The sequence below is a fragment of the Hemiscyllium ocellatum genome, chromosome 9 (assembly GCF_020745735.1).
Source record: "Hemiscyllium ocellatum isolate sHemOce1 chromosome 9, sHemOce1.pat.X.cur, whole genome shotgun sequence".
NCBI classification, from domain to species: domain Eukaryota; kingdom Metazoa; phylum Chordata; class Chondrichthyes; order Orectolobiformes; family Hemiscylliidae; genus Hemiscyllium; species Hemiscyllium ocellatum.
The window spans coordinates 96,618,795-96,633,557 of record NC_083409.1 but is presented as its reverse complement, the minus strand read 5'-3'; the positions used below and the strand labels follow the sequence as shown (position 1 = coordinate 96,633,557).

General features: G+C 41.7%; 1 protein-coding gene across 5 annotated transcripts in view; it reads left to right on the top strand.

The window, feature by feature from the left end:
• The window catches only part of LOC132818834 (coiled-coil domain-containing protein 18-like), a 164,578-nt gene that overhangs the window by 12,786 nt on the left and 137,029 nt on the right, over window positions 1–14,763 (top strand). For 3 of the 5 annotated variants that reach the window (XM_060829960.1, XM_060829961.1, XM_060829958.1), the window contains exons 2-3: window positions 12,491–12,683; window positions 13,202–13,366. In XM_060829960.1, coding sequence (XP_060685943.1) covers window positions 12,579–12,683; window positions 13,202–13,366 — 270 coding nt within the window. In that variant the 5' untranslated portion in view covers window positions 12,491–12,578. Of the gene's footprint in view, window positions 1–917; window positions 958–12,490; window positions 12,684–13,201; window positions 13,367–14,763 lie in introns of those variants that run through there. The other 2 variants (XM_060829959.1, XM_060829962.1) reach the window with 2 other exon arrangements.

The window sequence follows — 14,763 nt, the reverse complement described above, 5'->3', positions numbered from 1 at the left end:
TATGCCCTCTAGTTCTGGACTCCACAAACCCCAGGGAAAAGACTTTGTCTATTTATCCTACTCATGCTCCTCATAATTTTGTAAACCTCTATAAGGTCACCCCTCAGCTTCTGACGCTCCAGGGAAAACAGCCCCAGCCTGTTGAGCCTCTCACTATAGCTCAAATCCTCCAATCCTGGCAACATCCTTGTAAATCTTTTCTGAATTTAAAATATAAATATGAAGTATTTTTCATAGCTCGGTTCTTGTTGTAGTCACCCTCAGAAGACCATTCCACCCAGACCCACCCTATCCCTGTAACCCTGCATGTTTTTGGACAATTAACTTGACAAATCCACCTAACCTGCATATCTTTGGGAGGAAACCAAAGCATCTGGAGATGACACAGGAAGTGTGTGCAAACTCCATACAAACTGGCCTAAAGGTGGAATTGAAGCTGGGTCTCTGGAGCTGTTAGGCAGTAGTGCTAACCATTGACCCACTTTGCCGACTAATTACATTGCTGTTTGAAGAATCTTGCTGAGCATAAGTTGGCAGCTGCTTTAATCTGTGCAATGACAGAATATTTCAAACTGGATTTGAATGCCTTGGAATGAGAGTGCAATATAAGTGGAAGTTATTTCTTTTAAATATTTTCCTTGCATTAAGTTAATCTCTATCATTTGATCATTTTAAAATTTGCAAATTGACTTTTGATTCAATCAGAAGTTCATATAAAATTATGTAGCCATGTTCTGACTTAATTTCAGACGTACCCATAAATAATTAACAGAACCAGTTGTAAAATTTCTTTTTCTAAATAGTTTGAATCCTTTTTATAGTGTGTACGTCATCTTCATGACAAGCATTGATACTTTGTTCCACTACGGACAACTGGATGGATAACTTATTAGCTTTGAGAAAGAGGTTAATGAGGACTGAGAAAACTTCACAAAGCTCAAGAACAGACTTTAGCAGGTTAGAATTTTAATAACAACTATTATTATAGCTTCAAGTATCATAGAATCATACAGTTACAGCACAAAAGCAGGAAGTCCCCACTTGATTGTTAGTGCATTCCAGTAAATTAGTATTGAATGTTTGGAGGAGCAATCAATGCTCCTGAACTATTTTTAATTCACTCATGGAATGTGGATGTTGCTGGCTAGTCAGCGTTTATTGCCCATTCATAGCTGGCATTCTTAATGTGCAAGCAGGACTTTGCTCAAGGTTTGTGCTGTGGTCACTCTTACCAGTACTGTCATGAACAGATGCATCTGCAGGCAGTAGATTGGTAAGGATGAAGTCATGTATGTTTTTCCCTCTTATTGGTTTCCTTGCCACCTACTGCACACCCAGTCAGGCACCTATGTCTTTTAGATCCTGAACAGCTTGATCAGTAGTGCTGCTGCCAAGCCTCTTTTGGTGATGGATGTTGAAATGCCTTACCCAGAGTACATTCTGTATCTTGATTTGGACCCTTGTCTGTACCCTTGCCACCCTTAGTGCTTCCTCCAAATGTTGTTCAACATGGAGGAGTAATGTTTCATCAGCCAAGAGGCAGTGGTATTTGATAATCAGCTGAAAGATTCCTTACTCTGGATCAGTGGTGCTGGAAGAGCACAGCAGTTCAGGCAGCATCCAGAGTGCAGCGAAATCGACATTTCGGGCAAAAGCCCTTCATCAGGAATAAAAAGGGCTTTTGCCCAAAACGTCGATTTCGCTGCACTTTGGATGCTGCCTGAACTGCTGTGCTCTTCCAGCACCACTGATCCAGAATCTGGTTTCCAGCATCTGCAGTTATTGTTTTTACGTCTCTGAAAGTTTCCTTACCTCTGCCATGAAACTTCATGGGATCCAGAGTTGAAGTTGAGGCCTTTCAATTTCCTCTCAACTCTGTACCACTGTGCTGCCATATTGACTCTGTCATGTCTGTGGGACAGGGTATATTCCAACATGGTGATGGTGGTGTCTGGGACTTTGTCTGTAAGGCATGATTCTGTGAGTATAACTCTGTCATTTTTGTGTATAACAAACAGTGAGGGTCTCATGCTGATTTTTGTGGTACACTACTGAACACTAGTATCCAATCACATGAACAGCCTTCTACCACTACCCTTTGAGTGCTATTACTAAGCCAATTTCTGATCCATCTCACCAAGTTTCCCTCAATTCCATGTTTTAAAGCTTCGTAATCCATCTCCCATGTGGCTCCTTGTCATAAGCTTTGCTAAAATCCATATAAACTGCATCAATTGAACTTCCCCCACAATTGGTCACACATTTTCAAAAATTCTAACAAATTTATTAGGCTTGCCTTTCCTCTGACAAAGCCATAATGACTATCTCTAACTAATCCAAGTTTTTCCAAATGGATATTACTTCTCTCCTTCAGAATTCTCTCTAATCGTTTCCCTAACACTGATGTGAGACTCACTGGTCTGTAATTTCCCGGTTCATCTCTACACCTTTCTTGAAAATTGAAACCATATTAGCCATCTTCCAGTCTTGTGGAACTTCTTCTGTCGCTAGAGATGAATTAAAAATTTGTGTCAGAGTCCCTGCAATGTCCTGCCTCACCTCTCTCAGCAGCCTGGGATATAGTTTTTTAAAATTCTGTACCTATATTCTCCTTTTCCAGAGCACAGACTGAAGAGAAGTATTCATTTATATCCTTCCAATATCCTGTGGCTTCATACACCATTGCCTCTTTCCTACTCTTTCCTCCCTAACCCTGTTCACAAGTCCCTTCTCATGTCCCATTTTTGCTCTTCAAATTGTTATCTTGTGTTCTCCCTTGCACTTCTTGTATTCTTCTAGGGCCACAGCTGAATTGCCCCCTTTGGACTCTTCTTCCTTATCCACTCCTGAATTGCCCTAGACATCCAAGGTTCCCTAACTTGTTGCTCCTGTAATTCCCTCCAAAGGGTGCATGTTGGGCCTGTACTCTCCCCAGCTCCTTTATTGAATGCTCCCTTCTTATGTGCAAGGAGCTGTTCCAAATCAACTTTGACCAGATCCTGTTTTTTTTAATAATAAAATCTGCCTTCCCTGAATCCAAAGCTACCTTTTGAAGGCCCTCTTTTCTCCTTGTCCGTAACAAATTTAAATACTACTGTGTTGTGGTTGCTACTGCAAAAATATTCCCACACTGCCATGTTGAACATTTGTTCAGTTTCATTCCCCAGAATCAGAGCCAGCACTGTGCCATCCCTTGTTGGGTCTTCTACATATTGTTACAAAAAACTCACCTGGATACATTGAAGAAATTAGACCCCTCTAAGCATTTAACACTATGATTATCCTAATTTATCTTGGGAAAATTTGAAATTCCCTTGGATAGATTGCTGATTTTTCTGATGCCTTTTCTAGTGCTTAAGTTGTTGCTGGGTGGTCAGTCCAGTTTTGTTTTTCCGTTGAGACTTAGTAACGCTTGATACAACTGATTGACTTTCTAGGCCAATTCAGAAGTACGTTGTATCAACCACATGGCTATGGCTTTAGAGTCACATGTAGGCCAGACCCGGTGAGGATGGCATCGATGAGCCCGATCGGAGTTTTCAACAATTGACAATTGATTTGTGATGATCATTAAATTTCTTAGCCCTATCAATTCTTCACTCTCAAATATAAGTTCACCTCTCACTGTGAAATCTGCCTCCACCAGTCTCCTAGACAGTACATTCCAAATCCTAACAGCTCTCAGGGTGCCACTGTTGGCTCAGTGGTTTGCACTGCTGCCTCGTAGTACCAGTGAGCTGGGTTCGATTCCAGCTTTGGGTGACTGTGTCCCCCATGTCTATGAGGGTTTCGTCCTACAGTCCAAAGATGTGCAGAGTAGGTGGATTGGTCAAGCTAAATTGTCCCATAGTGTCTAGGAATGTGTAGGTTAGGAAGGTTAGCTATGGTAAATGCAGGGTTACAGGGTTAAAGTAGGGGGCTAGTTTTGTGTGGGATGCTCTTCAGAGGGTCAGTACAGACCTGAAGGCTGAACAGTCTCTTTCCAAGCTATAGGGATTCGATGAATGAAGAAGTTTTTCTTCTCACTCTTAGCTCTCTGTCACAATTTCAAGATTGTCAGAAAACTAGTTAATTACATACCAGGTAGTTTAAACAGTCCTTCTTTACATGTCAAAATTGTTCATAATTCTGAACTCCTCAATAATGTTATCTCTTAATCTTGTCTGCTCCAATGAGAATAAGCCCAAATTTCTCTCATCTTCCCTTGTATCTAAAACCCCTTATCCCTGGTATATTCTAGTAAATCTCCTTTGAACAATCTCCAGGGCTTTAACATCCTTGCTTAAATAAAATGCCCAGAACTGAACACAATACTCCAAATGTAGTCTGACCAATGATTTGCAGAAGTGTTGCATCACTTCCTTGCTTTTATAATCAGAGGCATAGAATATAAACTCAAGAGTCTTACAAGCCTCCTTAACTGTTTCAACTTGCCTGGCCACCATCAGATAATTATGCATGTGAAACCCAAGGCCTCTCTGCTCCTGTGCTCCTCTTTCTCTCTATCTATCTATCTCTCTCTCTTTCTTTCTCTCTCTCTCTCTATCTCTTTCTTTCTCTCTCTCTCTCTCAAGATGGTTGAGTAGGATTCCTGAGCCAGAGCTCATCCACTCTTCCTTTTTCTGTGTTTTTATTGTGCTGCTTTTTCCCTTCTTTTTGCCTGTCTCTCATCCTTGAGCCTCGTCAAGTCATCGCAGATACCTGGCCTCAAGTGCTTTGAGGTGAAGCCAGTGTGGACTCCTGGCTTCAACATGAAATGCAAAACTTGCGCCCACACCTCCTCCCTTACTTCTCTCCAAGGCCCCAAGGGATCCTTTCATATCCGCCACAAATTCACCTGCACCTCCACACACATCATCTATTGCATCCATTGCACCCGATGTGGCCTCCTCTATAGTGGGGAGAGAGGCCGCCTATTTTTGGAATGTTTCAGAGAACACCTCTGGGACACCCGGACCAACCAACCAACCCAACCACCCCGTGGCTCAACACTTCCACTCCCCCTCCCACTCCACCAAGGACATGCAGGTCCTTGGACTGCTCCATCGCCAGACCATAACAGCATGATGTTTGGAGAAAGAGTGCCTCATCTTCCGCCTAGGAACCCTCTAACCACAAGGGATGAACTCAGATTTCTCCAGTTTCCTCATTTCTCCATCCCCCACCTTGTCTCAGTCAAATCCCTCGAACTCAGCACCGCCTTCCTAACCTGCAATCTTCTTCCTGACCTCTCTGCTCCAACCCCACTCCAGCCTATCACCCTCACCTTGACCGTCCTTCCACCTATCGCATCTCCATCGCCCCTCCCCCAAGTCCCTCCTCCCTACTTTTATCTTAGCCTGCTGGACACATTTTTCTCATTCCTGAAGAAGGGCTCATGCCCGAAACGTCGGATCTCCTGTTCCTTGGATGCTGCCTGACCTGCTGCACTTTTCCAGCAACACATTTTCAGCTTCAACATGGACTCCCAGCCTCAAGGTAAAGCCAGCATAGACTTCCGGTCTTCAGGTGAATCCAGAGTGGACTCCCAGCACTCCTAGGCTAGAGAGCCTCGAGATGAATCCTGGCATGGTCTGGAAGCGTCTGTCGGTGCAGACTGGGTTGGAAGAACTGTTATTCTGAACTTTTAATTTCTTTATTTTTCCAATTTAATCCTATGATTTTGTACTTTTGTGCCTAAGTTGGTGTGAAGGTCTGTAAAGCTGGACCTTTTATTTCTTTATTTTTCTCATTCTTTTCCACAGAATTTGTACTTCAGAATCTGCACCTTTTGTACCTAAGGTGACCCCATAATTAGCAACTTGTATACTTTTCACTATACTCATGTGAGTACATTTGACAATAAAGCAAATTCTAATTCACATTTCTCTACATTGAAATTTATCTTCTAGGTGTCTGCCCATTTGGCCAACTTGTCAATGTCACTCTGAAGTCGTTCAGCATTATCTTCACAATTGCCTATTCTCCCTTGCCTAATATCTGTAAATTTATAGATCGCGTGATACAGGAATAGGCCATTTGGGTTTTGAGTCAGTTCTGCCATTCAGTATGATCATGGCTAATCTGATTGTGATTTCAGTCCACTTTCCAGACTACCAGCCAAATGCTTTGTTAGCCGAGAAACATGACTGAGATTACAGTCGTGCTAGGCTGATAGGTGGCAAGTAACATTCAAACCATGCAATGCCAAGCAATGGCCATCCCCCATGACATTCAGTGGCAGTTCCATTGCTGAATTCTTACATGCTGGATGGCTATCATTCACCAGAGCCTGAACTGGACCAGCTATGTAAATACTGTGTCTATAAGTGCAGATCAGAAGTTATGAATTATGTGGCAAGTAACTCACTTGCTAATTTTCCCAAAATCTGTCCACTATCTACGTATCAGGATTAGGACAATAAGAAGTAGGGAACAGAATGAGGCCGTTCGGCCTCTTGAGACTGCTCTGACACTTCTCATGTCTACTTGCTTATGTTTTTCCTGAAATCATCAATTCCCTTACTGATCAAGTATCTATCTCTGCCTTAAATATATGTAAGGACTCTGCCCCAGCGGTTCTCTGTGGCAAGGAGTTCCAAAGGCATTCAACTCTGAGAGAAGAAATGTTTCCTCATCTCAGCCTTAAATTGGCACCCCTTAGTTCTGAAACAATGCTCTCTAGTCATGGATTTTCTTATGCAGCTATGCTTCCTCTCTGCATTTCCTCTGTCCATCCCAGAAGAGTCCTAGATGGTTCAGTGAGATCACCTCTTATCCTTGTCTGTTCCAACGAGTAAAATCCCAACCATTTTAGCCTTTGCTTGTAAGACAACCTCTCCCTACCAATGTATGAATCGCTGAACTGTCTCCAACAAATAATACTTTGGTGTCCCACAGGGTTCAGTGTTGGTGCTGCAGCTGTTCACGTTATACATTAATGATCTGGATGAAGGGACTGGGGGCACTCTAGCGAAGTTTGCCGATGATACAAAGATAGGTGGACAGGCAGGTAACACTGAGGAAGTGGGGAGGCTGCAGAAGGATTTAGACAGTTTGGGAGAGTGGTCCAGGAAATGGCTGATGGAAGTTCAATGTGAGCAAATGCGAGGTCTTGCACTTTGGAAAAAAGAATACAAGCATGGAATACTTTCTAAACGGTGAGAAAATTCATAAAGGTAAAGTACAAAGGGATCTGGGAGTGCTAGTCGAGGATTCTCTAAAGGTAAACATGCAAGTTGAATCTGTGATTAAGAAAGCGAATGCAATGTTGTCATTTATCTCAAGAAGGTTGGAATATAAAAGCAGCGATGTGCTACTGAGACTTTATAAAGCTCTGGTTAGGCCCCATTTGGAGTACTGTGTCCAGTTTTGGGCTCCACACCTTAGGAGGGACATACTGGCACTGGAGCATGTCGAGCAGAGATTCACACAGATGATTCCTGGAATGGTAGGTCTAACATACGAGGAACGGCTGAGGATCCTGGGATTGTATTCATTGGGGTTTAGAAGGTTAAGGGGAGATCTAATAGAAACTTACAAGATAATACATGGCTTGGAGAGGGTGGACGCTAGGAAATTGTTTCCATTAGGCGAGGAGACTAGGACCCGTGGGCGCAGCCTTAAAATTAGAGGGGGTCAATTCAGAACAGAAATGCGGACGCGTTTCTTTAGCCAGAGAGTGGTGGGCCTGTGGAATTCATTGCCGCGGAGTGCAGTGGAGGCCGGCACACTAAATGTCTTCAAGGGAGAGATTGATAAATTTTTGATGTCACAAGGAACTAAGGGCTACGGGGAGAATGCGGGTAAGTGGAGTTGAAATGCTCATCAGCCATGATCAAATAGCGGAATGGACTTGATGGGCTGAATGGCCTTACTTCCACTCCTATGTCTTATGTGAATTAAAACTGCTCATAACACCCAAGATGTGCTCTCATCACTTTCTACAGTTGCTGAACAACTTCGTACGATCCCATTGAAATATGAGCTAACATTCCATGAAGGTTTCTGATTACCTGCTGCACCTGTGTGTCACTTTGTGTTTTGTGCACAGGTGCCCCAAGTCTCTCTTAAACAACTTCTCTATTTGTATAGTACTGTTTTTTTTTGTCCTACCTTCCAAAATGAGCAACTTAATATTTTCCCATAACATTTTTAATTTGTCAACGTTTTGCCCACTTACTTAACCTATCATTGTCTCTTTCTCAACAGTTTGAATCCCTCTTGCAACTTGCTCTTCCATCCTTTTCTTTTGTCATCTGCAAGTTTGACTACTTTAAATGACTTCGAGGAAGGAAGTAAATTTATATTTATTGTGGAAAACAGGTGGTGGTAGAGTACTAGTCCCTGTGGAATCTCATTGGTTTTAAATCACCAACCTGAAGGATACTGTGAAATTTGAAAGGGTGCAGAAAATATACAAGAATGTTGCCAGGGTTGGATGGTTTGAGCTAGAGAGGAAGGTTGAATAGGCTAGGGCAGTTTTCCCTGGAGAATCAGAGGCTGAGAGGTGATCTTACAAGAGGTTTGTAAAATCATGAGGGGCATGGATAGGATAAAAAGACAAGGTCTTTTTTTCTGGGGTGGGGAGTCAAAAACTAGAGGGCATAGGCTTAAGGTGTGAGGGGAAAGATCTAAAACGGACCCAAAGGGCAACATTTTCACCGAGGATGGTGCGTGTATGGAATGAGCTGCCAGAGGGAGCGATGGAGGCTGGTAGAACTACAACATTTAAATTGGTTAAATGAATAGGTAGGGTTTGGAGAGATATGGGCCGAATTCTGGCAAATGGAATGACATAAGGTTAGAATATCTGGTTGGCATGGATGAGTTGGACTGAAATGTCTGTCCTCTGCATCTCTATGACTCTATGAAAAAGAATCCTCTATGCCCACTTGCTTTTTCTTGTCTATCAGTGAATTCTCTGTTCATGCCAATATAGTATCTCCAGCACCATGGGCTCTTATGACTTGACCTTTTGTGAGGTACCTTGTTGTGAATGCCTTCTGGAAGTCCAAATACTACACATTTACTGGTTCTCTTTTATCTATCTTGGTTGAGACTTACTCAAATATTAATAAATTAGCCAGACACACTTTTCCTTTGAAGCCATACTGACTCTGCTTGGTTAGATTATGATTTCTCAAATGTACTGTTACTACTTCCTTAATAATTGATTACATCAATTTTCCAACAATAGATGTTAGGTTAATTGGTTTATTGTTACTGTTTGAAGAAAGCTAATGGCATGCTGGCCTTCATAACAAGAGGAATTGAGTATAGGAGCAAAGAGGTCCTTCAGCTGTACAGGGCCCTGGTGAGACCGCACATGGAGTATTGTGTGCTGTTTTGGTCTCCAAATTTGAGGAAGGACATTCTGGCTATTGAGGGAGTGCGGCGTAGGTTCATGAAGACAATTCTCGGAATGGCGGGACTATCATATGTTGAAAGGTTGGAGCGACTGGGCTTGTATACATTTGAATTTAGAAGGATGAGAGGGGATCTGATTGACATGCATAAGATTATTAAAGGATTGGACACTCTGGAGGCAGGAAGCATGTTTCTGCTGATGGGTTTGTCCAGAACCAGAGGGGATAGTTTAAAACTAAGGGGTGGACCATTTAGAAGAGTCGAGGGGAAACTTCTTCACCCAGAGAGTGATGGATATATGGAATGCTGTGCCCCAGAGGTAGTGGAGGCCAAGTCTCTGGATAATTTCAAGAAAGAGATGGATAGAGCTCTTGAAGATAGTGGAATCAAGGGATATGGGGATTAGGCAAGAACTGGATACTGATTGTGGATGATCAGCCATGATCATACTGAGTGGTGGTGCTGGCTCGAAAGGCTGCACGACCTACTCCTGCACCTACTGTCTATTACTTTCCATTGATTATGATGGATTATTCCACACTTGTCTGGATGTATGCAGCTCCAACAATACTGAAGGTCAACATGATCCAAAAGATGCGTCCCATTTAATTTGCATCCCACCTACCACTTAGAACATTCATTTCCTTCATCATTGACATACATGGCAGCTTTGTGTTCCATCTAGAAGTTTCACTGTGGTCACTTCATCTTCAACAACACCTTTCAAGCCAATGGCTTCTACCCCAGCCAAAGCATCCAGATCTTGTGAACAAATTTTAAATATTAGGCCAAGGACCAACCTTGGTTTGGCAAGGGAGCAAAGGATGAATATCTAAAATGATATGCAAATTTGGTGCCGTTACAATAGAGGCACAGGGGCAGATTGGGAGGCAAATTTTGAAAAGGTGTGTAAGTAATAAGGTTGTTGTCGTGGGTAACTTTAACTTCACTAGATGGGGGCATGAAAAAGCTTTAGTGAGTTCGGATTAAGGAAAACCCTAAGGTGTTCTATACTTACGCGAGGAACAAGAGGATAGCCAGGGTGAGAGTAGGGCTGATCAGGGATAGTGGAGGGAACTTGTGCCTGGAGTTGGAGAAGGTAGGGGAGGTTCTTAATGAATACTTTGCTTCAGTATTCATTACTGAGTTTCTGAGGACAGCATAAAACAGGCTGACATGCTCGAACTGGTTGATGTTAAGAATGAGCAAGTGCTGAAAACTTTTAAAAACAGGATAATTAAGTCCATGGGCCAGATGGCATATACCCAAGGTTACTACAGGAAGTGAGGGAAGAGATTGCTGCACCTTTTGGCGATGATCCATGCGTCCTCACTGTCCACTGAAGTAGTGCCAGATGATTGGAGGGTGAGAAGTGTCCTTCTCTTTTTTTTTTGAAGAAGGGAATAAGGATAATCCTAGGAATTACAGATCAGTCAGTCTCGCATCTGTGGTGGGCAAATTATTGGAGACAATTCTGAGAGACAAGATTTATGATTACTTGGAAAACCGTAGTTTGATTAGAGATAGTCAGCATGACTTTGTGAGGGGTACGTCATTTTGGTTAGGGTTTCTGGATGTGTTTTGTCTGTTTGTTTGGCTTTGTTGCTGAGAAATTGGTGTCCAGAAACCCTCGTCACTCTCCCCTACATCAAAGACATTTCAGAAATGACTGCAAGACTACTCCGACTCCTTGGCATCATGGTAGCCCACAAGCCCACCAACACACTAAAACAGCAGTTAATGGACTTGAAAGGTCCTATATAGACAACAAGCAAAACTAATATCATTTACAAAATACTGTGCAAAGATTGTATCAAACACTACATTGGACAAACAGGCAGAAAACTAACTACCAGGATACATGAACATCAACTAGCCACAAAACGACATGACCCTCTCTGACTAGTATCCTTACATACAGAGAAGGAAGGACACCACTCTGACTGGGACAACACATCCATCCCAGGATAAGCCAAACAGAGACACACATGAGAATTCCTCGAAGCATGGCATTCCAACCAGAACTCTATCAACAAACACATCGAATGAGACCTCATCTACCACCCCCTGAGAAAAGGAACAGGAAATGATGTCATCACAGGAAGTGTCATCACCAGCCCAAAGAAACCCAGACATAAACAGAAAGCAGGAATCATATACACTGCTTTGCCTGAAGCCCACTGATGATGTTACCTAGTAGGATGATGAAACGTCTGGAAATGAACCTTCCAGCTCAGCGAGCAAACCTACATCCAGAACCTCAACCTGAGCTACAAATCTCAAAACTCAATGATCAGTTCTTCAGTTTTGCCTACTGTTTTTTAACTTGTCATTGTTAGATATCCATCCAACTACGGTGGAACCAAACTGAGTATACAAAAACAACAAGGTTTCAGAACATGAGAGGGCGTTGGAGTTGTCACAAATAATCAAGTGGGCTGAATTTTTTTCTGGACCATATGTTCTAGAATGTGCTATCTTATTTGTATTTAAAAAAAAACAAGACAGTAAGGAGTTGATTGATTGGAGTAATGACAGCTTGAAGAAGTGCAGTTGAGATCATGGCACTAATGAGCTATGGCACTGCAAAGGAGTGAACAACATGGTGTAAAAGTGCAGTTGTTATAGGAAATTCCATGGGAGGGGGAACAGATGGGTCTTTTTGTAACTGTCATTGTGAAACTAGCCTTGCATGTTAACCCCTGCACCCACTCTGTGATGTTTGCTATCCTGGCACCAAGGAGGCATTGAGGAAAACCATTCTTTGTACAGTGAGTGGTATCTGCAACAGAATCTACTGTCTGTCAGTATGCTGGGCTTTTATGTCCTTGACTATGCCTTCTACCACATTTTTGTTATTCTGCCTCCAAAACACAGGTCACAATATCACTATGCTGGTATATTGTCTTCACCATCTTCCTAATGCTCCTCTTTTGAAACTCTTTGGAAGCTGTTTGGAATGTTATGATGTTATAATTTGTTCTTCCTTTGCCACTTAGGAATAACATGAAAATGTCTTTTGACATGATGTTGAAGTGAAAATACCCTCCCACATTTCAGTGCTATATAAATAAAAAATATTATTTTATTTCAAACCTGAATGTACAGTTAAACTTAGGATGGTTTTAATTTTTCTCTCCAGTGTCCGTTTAAGTGACCAGTCTGATGACTGTTCTCAGCAGGGTTATTCCCCTGCTTTGACCACGGAAGATCTCTCTCCGTCTGATCCAATGGTTCCTGCAATGAATAATCGTCATGTGACTATGGCTGAAAGAATGACGCCACAGAAATGTGTTTTCAGCAACATAAGTCCAACCAGCAGTTTTGGAGGCAGGGTAAATTTTTTACACTCAAATGACCTTTGTTTCTTGGATATTTTTAAATCTGCAATAGTAAATTATTACTGCTTTTAACTGTTGAGAGCTCTGTTTTCTCTCTCTCTCTCTCTCTCTCTCGGTCTCCTCTCTTGCTTCCCTCTCTCCCACTCTTCCCGTCTTCTCCTTCTTTCCTCTCCCTAAGTGTATGCTGCCAATCTGCTATTTGAAAGTAAATGTATAACTGTCCCTGCAAAATGAAATGCCAGGAAATTCTTCTTTTTTCTAACTTTATGCATTAAAGATTACTTTGTGTTCTCTAATGCCTTTCAGTACTTCGGCTGATTTCATACTCTGTCATGCAGATGAGAAGTCCCTCTTGCTGCTGATTTCTATTTGGTTTAAAGCAAAACATTTCTCATGTTTGGTGAGGTATTGGAGAACTTTACTTCATCAAAAGTGATTGACTTCAGAATAGGGCAGGTGGTCAGGAAAAAGCCATGGATAATATCACATTTCAACATGTTTTGTATTTTTAGACATCTCAGGTGCCAAGCACATTTGCTATTGAGCAAGAAAATGAACAACTTTGGAAAAAGCTCAGTACACTTCGAGAGGACAATGCCCGTTTGGTGTCCCAGAATCACAGTTTGGTACGCGAAATTGAAAGTATACAAGCGGAGCTGACTCAGTCAAAAGTTAAAGTGAGTATTCCAGATGTATATGTATTACATGTGTAACAGCTGGGTTTGTATTCAGATAATCTTAAAAACCTTTACTTGCATTATTATAAGGTCTGCATTTCAGATGCTGCAGTTCATGGCTTAATGGAGGAGGAGAAGCAAATGAACTGAGAATAATGTGGAAATGGAATATTGAAATATACTTGAAAGATTTCCATAATTTATATAGATTTCAAATATAGGAACTCAAATTGTAATCCAGAATTTTTCTTGAGCACACATAAACCTCCAAGATTGGCCATGTTATTAATAACAAGAGATATGACAAAATCTGTCAAGCTTCTCATGTTTTTCAAGGCACAACTTAAAGGTCTTTGTCAAGTACAAATTTCTGTAATATTAAAGCAGGTGAAGGAGTGTGGGTAGAAGAAAGTGCAATCAGAGGTATATTTCAAGGAGGTTTTTGAGGATGGGCAGAGATGTGTTTCATGCACAGTAATTAGTCAGTTGACACAGGTTCCAACCAGATGTTTTCTTCTGTGAAAGAGCTCAAAACTTTGGAATCAAGGAAAATACGATTGTATTCTTCAAAAGTAAATAGACACCTGAAAATCATTTTGGAATCTCCTGAGCTTTTGTTAAAAAATCCTGTATTCTTTTTGAAATACATTTGTGATATTTGCCTCCAGTATTCCTTGTAAGCTATAGCCCAATGGGTAACAGTCTCATCTGAATCACAAGATTCAAGTCCTATTCCAGGGACAAATTCAATTCACCACTGAAGAATTGCTATACTGACAAAGATACTGTCAGATGAGATGTTAAAGTGATGCTAAAGAGCTCACATCAGTATTGCTCAGAAGAATAGGGAAGTTATCGCTGGAGTTCTGGGCAATATTTATCAATTAATATCACACAGATTATGTAATCATTATCACATTGCTGTTTGTCAGACTTCGCAGTGTGCAAATTGGATAGCGGTGTTTCCTATATTCCAACAGTAACAGTGTTTCAAAAGTATTTCACTGGCAGTAAAGTACTTTGAGGCTTCTGATAACTGTGAGAAGTGCTGTATGAATCCTAGTCTTGTCTTTACATGGTCATAAGTTCTATATTCTAATGACTAGGAGTTGCTTAACTCAGTTAGCTGGATAGTTAGTTTGTAATGTACAGTGTTGCCAACAGTGTGGATTTAATTCTTGCACCAGCTGAGGTTACCATGAACGACAGTCCTTTTCAATGTTTCCCCTCACCTGAGGTAAGGTAACTCTCAGATTGAACCACCATCAGTTATTTCTCTCTTTAACGAGAAATAGCCTAATGGTCTGGTAAGACCGCGTTCTAATGGGCACTAATTAGGAATATCGATGTTCCTTCACTGTTGCTGGGGCAAAATCCTGGGATTCCCTCCCTAATGG